Here is a 13,677-nt window from a genome sequence, read left to right as displayed (position 1 = left end):
GCTCTCTCTGTAGTGGCAAAGAACTGGAAATTGTGGGATGCCCATCAATTGGGGAATGGCTAAAGAAATAGTGGTATATGCTCATGACGGAATATTACTCTGCTATAAGAAATGATGAGCTCAATGATTTTAGAAACGCATGGAGAGACCTCCATGAAATAAGCAGAACCAAGAGAATATTTCATACACAACAGTATTGTTTTAAGAATGACTTTGGGAAAAAAAGACTTTGAGCTGTGTGACCCTCAGCAGGTCACTTAACCCTGACTGCCTCACCAAAAAGCAAACTAATAATAATAATAATAATAATAATAACTTTGAGCAACCAAGACATTCTGACTCTTACCAATACCAGATTAATCTCAAAGATTCTATGAAAGAAGATGCTGTTTGAATCCAGAAAGTAATATTATGGCATAGGAAATGATGGGTGGGTTGATTTAGAAAGACATGGAAAGACAGATTTATGAAGAAGATGCTATCTACCTCAAGAGAAACAGACGATGGGAGGCAGCTAGGTGGCACAGTGGATAGAGCACCAGCCCTGGAGGCAGGAGGACCTGAGTTCAAATCCGGCTCAGACACTTTACACTTGCTAGTTGTGTAACCCTGGACAAGTCACTTAACCCCACTGCCTAGCCAAAAAAAAAAAAGACTACAGGAGGAAATAAAGCATAGTATGGTCTTACATAAATGTGTGTGTGTGTGTGTGTGTGTGTGTATATATATGTATACATATATGTGTGTGTATATATATATATGTATGTATGTATCTATGTGTGTACCCTGAATTGTGTATGCTTAACTGTAGCCTTCTTTGGGAGGTGATGGAGGGGAAAAAAACAAAGTAGAAAGTGCACAGCAGAAAACAAGAAAACCAACAGGGAACTAGAGAAAAGCTGAGCAGGAATAGTTATTATACAGGTCTTCTTGAAATGGAAATTCCCTATTTCATACTGAATCCTCTCTTACAGCCTGCTGCGTACACAGCCATTTTTCTTTTCTTCTCATTTTGTATTGAAGGGTAAAATTTTTAAAAATGTTTACAAAAAAATGTATCACCCTACATTTATCTCCATGGGCAGCTAGGTGGCGCCATAACGCTCAGGGCACAGGCACTGAAGTCTGAAGACTCCTTTGCTTGAGTTCAAATCTGAAGCCTCAAACACTCACTAGCTATGTGACCCTGGGCAAGTCACTTAACCCCGGAGTCAGGGTTAACTTCCTGACTCTAGGTCCTGGGCTCTGGCACCAGGCCAAGAATGGGTCATAAAGAGTTGGACACAACTGAAATGTTTGCCTTATCACATATTTTTCTCCACCACCCTTTTCATTGTGGCAAAACAGGAGGACCCTCTCAGCCCCACCAGCTCACTGTCTTTATTCAAACTCTTTCCTGTGCTTGGAATGCCTTTCCCCCTCCTCTGATTACTACCTGGCCTTTAAAATCTAGGGTTAATGTCACCTCCACCAGGAAGCCTTCCATGATTGCCTCTTAGGTAATAACCTTCTCCTAGGACCTTGAATAACTTTCCCCTAGGACCTCACATAGCATTTTGAATTTCAGTGATGCATTTATTATGTAATGTTATGTATCATAATTATCTGTGTCATGTATCTCTCAAATAGCCTTGTGATAACCAGGCGGGCTGGTAGAGAAGAGTCCTGAGGAATCTTAATGCTGATTATACCACATGAAATCACAGAAAGTTAATGTTGGAGATCAGGGAGAGAAATTCAGTACAACCTTGGACACAGGGTCCCAGATCTAGAGCAGAAGGCGCCTCAGGGGGTCAGCTTGTTCAACCCCCTTATTTGACAGATAGGAACCTCTGGGGCCCAGAGGGGGGGAAGGACTGCCCTAGGGTCATAATAACTAATAACAATAGCTAACATGTATATTTATATTATAAACTATAATATAAATTATAAATTTTATATTATATTTATTTTTATGTGGTTTATCTATTTGGTTATATTTATACATAACATTTATATTGCGCTTACTCTGTGCCAGGCACTGTGCTAAGCACTTCAGTTATCATCTTATTTGATTTTCATAACAACCCTGGGAGGTAGGTGCTAATATTGTTCCCATTTTACAGATAAGAAAACTGAGGCAAATAAAAATTAAGTGAGTTGTTCAGAGTCACACATCTAGCGTATGGGAGGCTGGATTTAAACTCGGTTCTAGGGGCAGCTAGGTGGCGCAATGGATAGAGCATTGGCCCTGAAGTCAGGAGGACCTGAATTCAAATCCAGCCTCAGATGAAACACTTGACACTTACTAGCTGTGTGACCCTGGGCAAGTCACTTAACCCCAACTGCCTAAAAAAAAAAATTTAAAAATAAATAAAAATAAACTCAGCTCTACCTGAGTCCAGGCCCATTTACACCTGAGACATCCTGCCACCAAGGCATACACTCTGTGCCCTCCACCATGCTGGCCCTAAGGCTCTAGTAAGCTCCTTGAAGGCAAGAACTGTGTTATTTTTGGTTTTGTAGGCCCAGTGCCCGGCACATAGTAGGTACTTAAGGAGCAGAAAGTAGTAGTCCCCTGAAGGCAGTGGGTCACAGACTTATCTCTTCTTTGTCCTGTTCTCTATCCTCAGAGGCCAGAAGCCTCACGGCTGGCCTACTGCAGTCGCCTCCCAACCCTCCGGTCTCCAATCCCTCTCCAGCCAGACTCCCTGCACAGTCCCCTAAGCGACGCTTCCACCTTTCTGTCCGTGTCCCCACCTTACCAAAAAACTCTCTAACTCTCCACTGCAGCTGGGATGAAATACAAACTCTCCTGTCTAGAGTTCAAAGCCCACCTGCCCTGGCTTCAGCTGACCTTTCCAAACTGTTACACATTAACTAGCCTTTTTGCTATTTCAGTACAGGAGGGAGGGCTCCACCTCCTGTCTCCAAGCACCAGCTGTGTCCCTTGGAATATACACTTTCTCCTTACCCAGGACCCTTAGAACCCGGAGCTTCTTTCAAAACTTGGTTCAAACACCTCAGCCTGCAGGAAGCCTGGCCCCGGATGCCCTCAGACCTCTTCCATCCCTTCCAAATTACCTTGTATTTTTACTTTATATAATCTGCCCTTTACTTATATGGATGCATTCTCTCTCCAATACAGGCACCTAATTAAATAGCCAAATGTTGATCATTTGAAGAGTAACTTGGACTGATCTGACCAGACTCTCTGACAGGAGATCACCAGCTTCTGTGATAAGGCACTCCCTTGGACTCAAGGCAACTAGCTCCTCCATAGCCCATGTGGCCTGCCTGTGGTGGCCGCCTGAAGATACTATTTTCCTCAGTCTCTTATCCATTCAAAAAATATGTATTAAGCATCTACTACTGATACTATGCTCTAGAAAGGGCAGCTAGTGGTACAGGGGATAAAACGCCAGGCCCAGAGTCAGAAGACTCCTCTTCGTGAGTTTAAACCTGGCCTCAGACACTTAGTAGCTGTGTGACCCTGGGCAAGTCACTTAACCCTGTTTGCCTCAGTTTCCTCATCTGTAAAAATGAGCTGGAGAAGGAAATGGCAAACCACTCCAGTATCTTTGCCAAGAAAACTCCAAAGGGGGTCATAAGAGCATCAGACCATTAAAAACTGACAACAATTGACAATATACTCCAAATGAGCAGCTAAGTGGCACAGTGGAGAGTACTGGACATGAAATCAGGAAAGCCTGAGTTCTGATGCTTCCTCAGACTCACTAGTTGGGCTACCCAAGGCAAATCACTTAACAGCTCTCAGTCTCAGTTTCCTTATCTGTAAAATGGAAGTAATAACCAGTACCTCCCTCCCCAGGGTTGTTGTGAGAATCAAAGGAGGTAAAGTGCTGGGCAAACCTATTCAAATGCTAGCTATTATTACTAGGTAGACAAAACCCAGAAAGGTCCCTGCCTTCAAACCCCACAGGTCATCCAGGGGTTGGCTGGACTGTTAGATGATTTCTAAGGGCTCTTTTGGCTTTCATTTGCCTTGAGTCTATGCAGTTCAACAAATATTCAGGCTCAGGGTGAGATTATAGAGAAATAGTCCCAGACATCCAAAAGCTCTACTAGAGATAAGACAATACAGATAACCCTTAATATACAATATTTCAAAATAAGTGTGTAGAGAAGCTCTTCTTTATTTCAAACTAAAATCTTATCCCTTTAGTAACCTCTCCCTAGGTTATTCTTAATAATGCACCCTAGCACATGGGTACATACACAGACACATAGCCAGACAGACATACATACACACACACACACACACACACACACACACACACACACAAGGTTATACTCAAAAAGCTCTATTATTCTTCTTTCACTTCAGATAGGTGAAGATAGCCAATCACTTCCCTCCCACCTCTTCCCTCTTCCACTCTACCAATCAAAGAGTATTTAAGCACCAATAGTTTGTCAGGCACAGTGCTAGGACCTGAGGATACAAAGACAAGAATAAAATCCTACTAGCCCTCAAGGTGCTTACATCCTTTTTGGAGGATGCAGAATCATAGATAAGTAAATAGAGGTACACACATACACACACACACACACACACACACACACACACACACAAAATTCATAGCAGTGGAGTGTAGAGCAGAGGCATTAGTAAATTGTAGGGTGTAGGAAAGGCTTATTGTAGGAGGTGGCAGAAGATGAGCCTCGAAGGGAGCTAGGGATTTTAAGAGGCCAAGCAAGTCAACAAGCATTTATTTGGGGCCTATTATGTGCCAAGCACTAAGCTAAGTGCTGAGGATGCAAAGAAAAGCACAAGCATGAGGGGGGATGGGGAACAATTCTGACCTAAAGACTAAACATTCCTGTTATACAGGTGAGAAAACTGAGACCCTGAAAGATCAGGTGGCTTGCCCAGGGTTACAAAGCAGGACAGGGGCAGATTTTAAAACCCAAATTCCCCAATTCTCAATCCACGATGCATCATCTGGTTGTCCCCCCCCACCCCCACCCCCCACCCCAGCCCTGGTTACCATGTACCTATATGTCCAATTGTTGCCCCCTTTATAGTGTAAATCCCTTGAGGGTAGCAACTGTTTCACTTTTATTTCTGCAAGCCTAGTGCCTAACAGTGCCTAGTACCTAGCAAGTGCCCAATAAATGCTCGATGATTGATGCATAAAGCATCCAATGATAAAATAGCCAAACTTTATATAGAGCTTTAGAGGTAGAGGGGTAGGGACTGGTTCTGGGATTTTATTGGCATAGGCAACTTCCAAAAGAGAAAACTCCCATTGCAAATACAGGTTTAGCTTAAAACATTGAGAATTCAGTGACTTGCCCTGGGTCACAAAGCCAGGAAGTATATAGCAGGGGAAGGACTTGATTTCCCCACCCCTTCTCCCACCCTCCCTTCTTAGCCCCTAGGCCACCTCAAATTCCACTCTGCCATACAGGCTTTCATATTCATATATTTCCACATATTTTACTTCAAGGTTTATAAAATGCTTTCCATAGGATTACGGATGTGACTGGTAGCAACTAATTCCCCCAATAATAATAACTATTAGCAATGCCCCTGGCACTATGGAGCTAGCTCTAGGATCCCAAGATCCCCTTATCTTTTGTGGTCATGGGACATGCTCAGAGCTGTGCTTCAATGAATGAATGAAAGGCTCCAAGCCCATGTCTCTGGCTGATCCCATTTCTTCTATCTCCTATGATAGGCACTCAATATTCCTCTCACCTCTGCTGGTTGAAATCTCTAACTTTCTTTCCAGACCCAGCTCAAATGTCATACACACCAAGAAAGCCTTCCAGCATTGCTACCCCTATGTTTCCTGCAACCGGGCCGGCAGTGACCCCTCCTTCCCGAAATGGTCTCACCATCTCTGGACAGTAAGCCCCCTACACACAGGAATGAGGTTTTAATAGATCTTTGCTGGTCCATCTTCTCTTCACCCAACACTGAAATACCCTTCCTAAAGCATGTCAGTATCTTATTCCAAAACTTCGAGGGCTCTCTGATACCTCCAGACCAGCATCCAAACTGCTCAGCTGAGCAGTGAATGTCTTTCAAACTCTCAATCCAATCTACCTTGTCTAGCCTTTTTTTTTTTTAATTTGGCTCCCATTCACACACTAAGGTCTGGCCAAACCAGATGGATGCCTCCCAGATTTCATTCTACCCTCAAGTCTCTGTTCAAAGAGGTAGACCAGCCCCCTTGGAGGAATGGCCTTCCTCCCCATTTTCACCTGTTGAAATCTTTCTCTTCCTCCAATGCCTAGTTCAGATGCCACCTGCCAACTTCTCCTTGAAGACTTCTCTGATGCCACCCTGCCCTCCACCTGAAAGCATTCTCTCCTCTTCAAACTTTCCTGGAGTTCTTTGTCTGGGTCTCCTTTTGACTTGTGTGCATTTGGAATCCCCCCTTATTAGACTATAAGCTCCCAGAAGGCAAGGTTGGGGCTGAACCTGGTCTCATTGGCTGGAATGGAAATATAGACACTTCATAAATATTGAATGTAACTAAATTTGCATCCCAGCAAAGGGCTCAGCTCGGGGGACTGGGCTAAGGTGGTGGTGATGGGGGGGGGTCTATACCAAATTCTCTGTAGGTCTCAGCTCAGCCATACATTAAGACCTCTGGCTGACTTTTTGCAGCAAGCCCTGAGGTAAACAAGGGAGGAAAAGATGAGACTGGGTTGGGCTGCTCTCTCCTTCCAGGGCCCCAAGGCTCAGGGCTGGGTTCCCTCTGGGATAGGGCTTTGTCTGCTTGTCAGGAGTTTCTAAAGCAAAAGGGGCCAAGTTTCAGGCCAAGCCAAGGGTGGGGCCTCCTCAGTCATGGGGTAAGAGGGCTAGAGAAGGTTCCTAGAATCACCAACTCAGATCTGGAAAGGAACTCAGAGATATGGAAGCTCATTTTACAGAGAGAGAAACTGAGGCCCTGACTGAAAAAAGATCACCCAGAAATTCAGGGGCAGGGCAAGGCAGAACTCACATTTGTGGACGTCCCAGTTATAGCACTACTCTCAGAGATTTAGGTTTGCTGGGATGGGACTATGATTTAGCCAGAGATCCCAAAGCACCTTTCTAAAACTGGGAGCTCAACGCACCACATATCTCAGGCTATAAGTTCTTAGAGCAATGCCCAGAGGCACTGCGCAGGGGAGCATGCCCCAACTCAGCTTCCTAGGGAGCAGTGCCACCACCCAAACTGGAAAGGGGCTGGCCTGTTGTTCTCTAAGTAGAAATACTAGTGGAGAGAGACAAGGAAAGAGAACTAACCCATTGGAGGGGATGGGGAAGCTAGCATCCCTCTTGACCTCAGTTTCTTTCTCTGTAAAATGTGAGTTGCACTAAATAGCTTCTGAGGGTTCCTTCAAGCTCTGAAATCTATAAGTCTCAATTCAAATCTCACCTTCTACAAGAAGACTTTTCCCAGTCTCCCCCCCCCCCAAGTGCCTTCTTTGGAGATGACCTGACACCCCACCACCCCCACGGGCATAGTTATATTCATGTTGTCTTCTCCCATTAGGATGTGAGCTCCTTGAGGGAAAAGCCTACGTTTTTGCTTTTCTTTGAATCCCTGGTGCTTAGCACTGTGCCTGGCACAAAGTGGGTACTTAATATTGTTGACTGACAGAATGGGGTAGGGGGAGAGTGGGAAGCGATTAGCCCACGGCTCTATGTGAAAGCATGAGGGAGTTAGCCAATGGCTCTCTTAGCAGTGATGAGGAGGTGGGTATCACTCTATGAGGAAGGATGGGGAAGAGGCTGCCCATGAATTAACAAGCATTTTACTCCAGAGAGGAATCCGGGCTGGGGGAAGGGTCAGGGTATGTTGCGGTGAAGGGGAGAGGAGTGGTGTGTTAGCCTATGGCACTTTGAGGAGGCAGGAAAAGGGGAGAGGAGCTCCTGACTTTATGGTCAGAGCTTTCAGAAAGGGAACTAGCTTTAGACTCTAGGAGGAAGGATGGGGAGGAGTAAGACATAGCTTAATGGGGAAGGGTGAGAATGGAGATGGGGATGGAGATGGGGATGGAGATGATGAGGATGGAGATGGGGTTGAGAATGGGGGGGGCAGGTATCTTGGCTTGAAAGGCCTAAGACTGAAGAAGCTCCAAGCCTCCCCTTCCCCAAGAGCCATTAAGGCCCTGCTGTCTAGTCTCTCTGCTTTTCTGAGCACCTGTGCCTGGTGGGGGACCAGGGGGAAGGGGCGGGGGGGGGGGTGGCCACAGGCCCTGCCCTTGAGTATTAAGAAGGATGTGGCCCACAGTAGAGTCTAGCTCCCTCCATCGATTTCCCCACCTTTAAGCAGCATCTTCCAGGAGCATAGGCGAGAGAAGGGCTGTAACCAGGAGGCCAGGCCCACCACCACCTGCGGGATGCCTTCCAACTCAAGCTCTCCAAGCCCCTCATCCCCCCCACCCCCGCCAGAGGTGCAATGGGGGCAGCCGACAAGGGGTGGGGCTAGCCATTGACAGCCTCAGCCCCAAGAAGCAGACACAGGTTATTATACCAGGCCCTTTCACTACTGAGGGAGAGTGAGGGGCCCCCAAGCCTGGAGCCTCAGACTCCAGGTTTCTAAACCTTCAGTCTGCAGACCGACCCCTGGTTCCTGGACCCTCCACCCCAAAGCGCCCGATCTCCGGTTCCAGATCTTTAGCTACCGGATCCTCAGACACCCCCCCCAGCCCTAAGATACCCCAGGCCCTGGACCCCCAAAGCCCAGATCCTCCAGTCTTTTACACCTCCAGCTCCCCAACACCCCCAGACCCCGGCTACTCACTCCATGGTTCCCGCAGTCCGGGCGTCTGAGGCTGGCAAGAGGAGGAGGAGGAGGAGGATAAGAAGGAGGGGGAGGAGGAGGCAGCGGCGGCCAGGGAGGGGCTGGGGGAGGGTGGGGCGAAGGGGGAGCAGCCTCGGGGCTGAGGGCTGGGCCCCCGGGGCGGGGGCGGCGGCCGGGCCCAGGTGGACAGCGGCGGGGAGGAGCCAGAGCCGAGATCTCCTGGCTCCCGAGGTGCCCCCCGCGCCCGCAACGCCCTCACTCCCCGCCGGCTAGCGCAGGGGCACGGGGCTGGTCCGGGCTGCGGGGCGCGGGGGCGGGGGCAGGCGGAGGCTTCGAGGCATCGCAGCCGGGAGAGGAGAAGAGGGAGGGGAGGAGAAGGAACGGTGTTATTGTCCGGGGCGGGCGGAGGCACGGAACGAGGGAGCTAGCGAGCGCGCGCGGAGGAGGGCTGAGCTGCGGTGGGCTGGGCTGGGCTGGGCTGGGGCTGGGGCTGGGCCGGAGCCCGGGAGCGGTACGACGCCGCCTCCTACCGGCTATCGGTCATCACTACAACCTGCCCACTCCCCACCCCAGCCCCTACCCCTCAAAGCGCCCTCCCACCCCCATCCCATGGAAAGACTTTCCTCTGGTATAAGAGCCAGCAAATGTCGCCTTGTACCCAGGTACCAGAGAGCCGGGCCCCAGTGGGAGCGAGCCTGGGGATAAGCTCATCTCTGCAGGACATTACAGAGGAGGGAAACTGAGGCCCAAAATGGGAAAAGGGACTTAGCGAAAGGGGAGCAAGGAATTATAAAATCTCTGAAACTCTGAGACTTCAGAGGGTCCAACTTGTATCCAAACATCAATCTCCTTAATATCTCCTGGCACTGACTTGCTGTGTCATCTTTGCTGCCTCAGTTTCCTCAACTGTAAGATGAAGAGGTCACAACCAACGTGGGAATTTGTTTTATTAGATTACTCATATTTGTTGCAGAGGCTTTGTTTTTCTTGTTTCCAGTATGGGTGGAGTAGTAAGAGGCAAGCGTAGATGGGGATTGGGTAGCAAAATGAAAAGACGGTAATTGAGGCATCCTTTCTTTTCTTTTCTTTTTTTAATGGAGAGAAAAGAACAGAAAGAAGGAAATTTTTGCTTTACAAATATTAACTCATTTGATCCTGAAACAACCTTGGATGCTATTATCACCATCCCTGTTCTAAAGATAAGGAAGCTGAGGCAGACCAAGGTTAAATGACTTGCCCAGATAGTAAGTATCTTAGTCAGATAATAAGTATCTGAGGGCACAGTTGAACTCAAGTCTTCCTGACTCTAGGTCTACCTAGACAGGGTACCACTGTACAACAAGCTACTTCATTTGGGGTTTGTGTTCCGAATAAAAAGCAAGAATAATTTTAAAATTAACTAAAAGGAGGCAGTGGGTCTTTAAGGAACTTCCATTAGACATCTCTTAGTGCCCCCCTCTCTCTGACACTGCCACCATCCAGATGTAGCCTCATGCCTGAACAATGATAACAGCTTGCTAGCTGGTTTCCCTGCCTCAATTCTCTCTGCACTCCAGTCCATCCTCCACATAGTCACCAAATTGATCTTCTCAGATCACAGCTCTGACCATGTCACCCTCAAATGTTTACTCAGATAAACTCCAGTGGCTCCCTATCACTTCCAGGATCAAGTGTTTTCTTTCTTTCTTTTTTTATTAATTTATTTTAATTTATCAACAATCACTTCCACAAACCTTTGAGTTTTAGATTTTTCTCCCCCTCCCCCCCAAGACAGTGTGCAATCTGATATAGGCTATATGTATACCTTCCTATTAAAAATTTTCACATTAGTGATGTTGTAAGGAAGAATTAGAACCAATAGAAGGAACCACAAGAAAGAGAAAACAAAGCAAAACAGAAGAAAAAAATAGCAAATAGTATGCTTCGATCTGCATTCAAACTCCACAGTTCTTTCTTTGGATGTGGATAGCATTTTCCATCATGAGGCCTCTGGAGATGTCTAAGATCTTTGCATTACTGAGAAGAGCTAATTCTATCAAAATCAGCACAATGTGGCTGTCACTGTGTACAACGTTCTCCTGATTCTGCTCACTTCACTCAGCATCAGTCTGTGCAAGTCTTTCTAGGTTTTTCTGAAGTCTGCCTGCTCATCATTTCTCATAGCACAATAGTATTCCATTACATTCATATACCACAACTTGTTCAGCCATTCCCCAATTGATGGGAATTCACTCCATTTCCAATTCTTTGCCACCACAAAAAGAGCTGCTATAAATATTTTTGTACCTGTGGGTCCTTTTCCCATTCGTATGATTTCTTTGGGATATAGCCCTAGAAGTGCTATTGCTGGATCAAAGGGTATGCACATTTTTATAGCCCTTTGGGCATAGTTCCAAATTGCTCTCCAAAATGGTTGGATCATTTCACAACTCCACCGACAATGCATTCATGCTCCAATTTTCCCACATCTTCTCTAACATTTATCATTTTCCTGTTTTGTCATGTTGGCTAATCTGATAGACATGATATGGTACCTCAGAGTCATTTTGATTTGCATTTCTCTAATCAATAGTGATTTAGAGCATTTTTTCATATGACTATAGATGGCTTTAATGTCTTCATCTGAGAATTGCCTGTTCATATCCTTTGACCATTTATCAATTGGGGAATGACTTGTATTCTTATAAATTTGACTTAATTCTCTATATATTTTAGAAATGGTTGTAAAAATTCTTTCCCATCACTTGACACTTACTAACTGGGTGAGATGGGAGAGTCACTTAACCCTGATTGCCTCACCAAAAAAAAATCTTTCCCAATTTTCTACTTTACTTCTAATCTTGGTTGCATTGGCTTTGTTTGTACAAAAACTTTTCAATTTAATGTAATCAAAATTATCCATTTTGCATTTCATAATGTTCCCTATCTCCTGTTTGGTCATGAATTCTTTTGTTCTCCATAAATCTGATAGATGAACTATTCTTTGCTCTCCCAGTTTGCTTATAATATCAGCCTTTATATCTAAATCATGAACCCATTTTGACTTTATTTAGGTATATGGTTTAAGATGTTGATCTGTGCCTAGTTTCTGCCATGCTCTTTTCCAGTTTTCCCAGCAGTTTTTGTCAAATAGTGAGTTCTTATCCCAGAAGCTGGAGTCTTTGGGTTTATCAAATAGTAGATTACTATGGTCATTGACTAGTGTTTCTTGTATACCTAACCTATTCCACTGATCCACCACTCTATTTCTTTTCTTTTTCTTTTTTTTTGGCAAGGCAATTGACTTGCCCCAAGTCATACAGCTAGTGTCAAGTGTCTAGTCTGAGACTGGATTTTCCTGCTGGCTCCAGGGCTGGTGCTTTATCCATTGCGCCACCTAGCTGCCCCCACCACTCTATTTCTTACCCAGTACCAAGTAGTTTTGATGACTGCTGCTTTATAATACAATTTAAGATCTGGAACAGCTAGGCCACCTTCCCCTGCATTTCTTTTCATTAGTTCCCTTGATATTATGGACCTTCTGTTCTTCCAAATGAATCTTGTTATTATTTTTTCTAACTCTATAAAATAATTTCTTGGTAGTTTGATTGGTATGGCACTGAATAAGTAAATTAGTTTAGGTCTTTTTTAAAATAGTATTTTTTTTCCTGTTACATGTAAAGACAATTTTTGACATTCATTTTTTAAAATAAAATTTTGAGTTCCAAATTTTCTCTCTCCCTCCCTTCCCTCTCCCCTCCCCAAGATGATAAGCAATCTGATATAGGTTATACGTGGGTAACCATGTAAAACATATTTCCATATTGGTCATGTTGTGAAAGAAGAAACAGTTTGCAAAAAAAAAATGCAGTTTGCAAAAAGAAAAAACCATGAACAAAAATAAAGAAAGTGAAAATAGTATGCTTTATCTGCATTTAGTTTCCATTGGTTCTTTCTCTGGATGTGGATGGCATTTTCCATCATGAGTCCTTTTCAATTGTCTTGGATCATTGCATTGCTGAAAAGAGCTAAGCCAATCATAGTTGATCATCTCATCTCATAATGCTATGTACATTGTTCTCCTGGTTCTGCTTACTTTACTAAGTCTTTCCAGGTTTTTCTGAAACCTGCCTGCTTGTCATTTTTTATAGCACAATAGTATTCCATTACATTCATAAACCAAAACTTGTTCAGCCATTCCCCAACTGATGGGCATCCTCTCAATTTCCAGTTCTTTGCCACCACAAAACAGAGCTGCTATAAATATTTTTGTACATGTAGGTCCTTTCCCCTCTTTTATGATCTCTTTAGAATACAGTAGTGGTATTGCTGGATCAAAGAGTATTCACAGTTTGATTACCCTTTGGGCATAGTTCCAAATTGTTCTCCAGAATGGTAGGATCAGCTCACAACTCCACCAACAATGCATTAGTATCCCAATTTTCCCACACGAGATCAAATGTTTTCACTGACCCCACAGCTGGAATTCTTTCCCTCATCTCTATCTCCCTTGGCTTCCTTCCCATCCCAGCTAAAATCCAACCTTCTGAAGAAGCCTTACCCAGTCCCCCTTAATGCCAATGCCTGCCCTGTATCTATCTTCTTTGCATATAGTTGTTTGCATGCTGCTGTCCCCAATAGACTCTGGGCTATTTGAGGTCAAGGACTGGTTTTTGCCCTTCTTTATATCCAACTTCCTGCCCCACCCCCATTGCTACTAGCTCTGACCGGGAGGGCCAGATAGAGCAAGTGTAATCCTTTTTCTCTGTAACAGCTCTTCAAATACTTGGAAACCACTGTTATGCCCCACCTAAGTCTGGGGAGGGGGGAGTGGAGGGAGAGAATGGTGGAATGAAGATAATCATAATAATACTAGTAATTAATAAGCTAGCCATGACCTGGGGCCTAGAATTATTCATCAGAAGGTCACTTTCTTTCAGGGATTGACAGA

At 45.1% G+C, this 13,677-nt stretch overlaps 1 protein-coding gene across 2 annotated transcripts in view; it reads right to left on the bottom strand.

The window, feature by feature from the left end:
• The window catches only part of PALM (paralemmin), a 31,182-nt gene extending 21,979 nt beyond the window's left edge, over window positions 1–9,203 (bottom strand). The window contains exon 1 of one of the 2 annotated variants that reach the window (XM_021008954.2): window positions 8,748–9,203. In XM_021008954.2, the coding sequence (XP_020864613.1) occupies window positions 8,748–8,752 (5 nt within the window). In that variant the 5' untranslated portion in view covers window positions 8,753–9,203. The remainder of the gene's footprint in view (window positions 1–8,747) is intronic. The other variant, XM_021008955.2, reaches the window with a different exon arrangement.
• Between the last annotated feature and the right edge of the window lie 4,474 nt (window positions 9,204–13,677).

The sequence above is a fragment of the Phascolarctos cinereus genome, unplaced genomic scaffold (genome assembly GCF_003287225.1).
Source record: "Phascolarctos cinereus isolate Bilbo 61053 unplaced genomic scaffold, phaCin_HiC Scaffold_4;HRSCAF=312, whole genome shotgun sequence".
Lineage (NCBI taxonomy): Eukaryota > Metazoa > Chordata > Mammalia > Diprotodontia > Phascolarctidae > Phascolarctos > Phascolarctos cinereus.
This window is presented reverse-complemented; position numbering and strand designations above follow the sequence as displayed.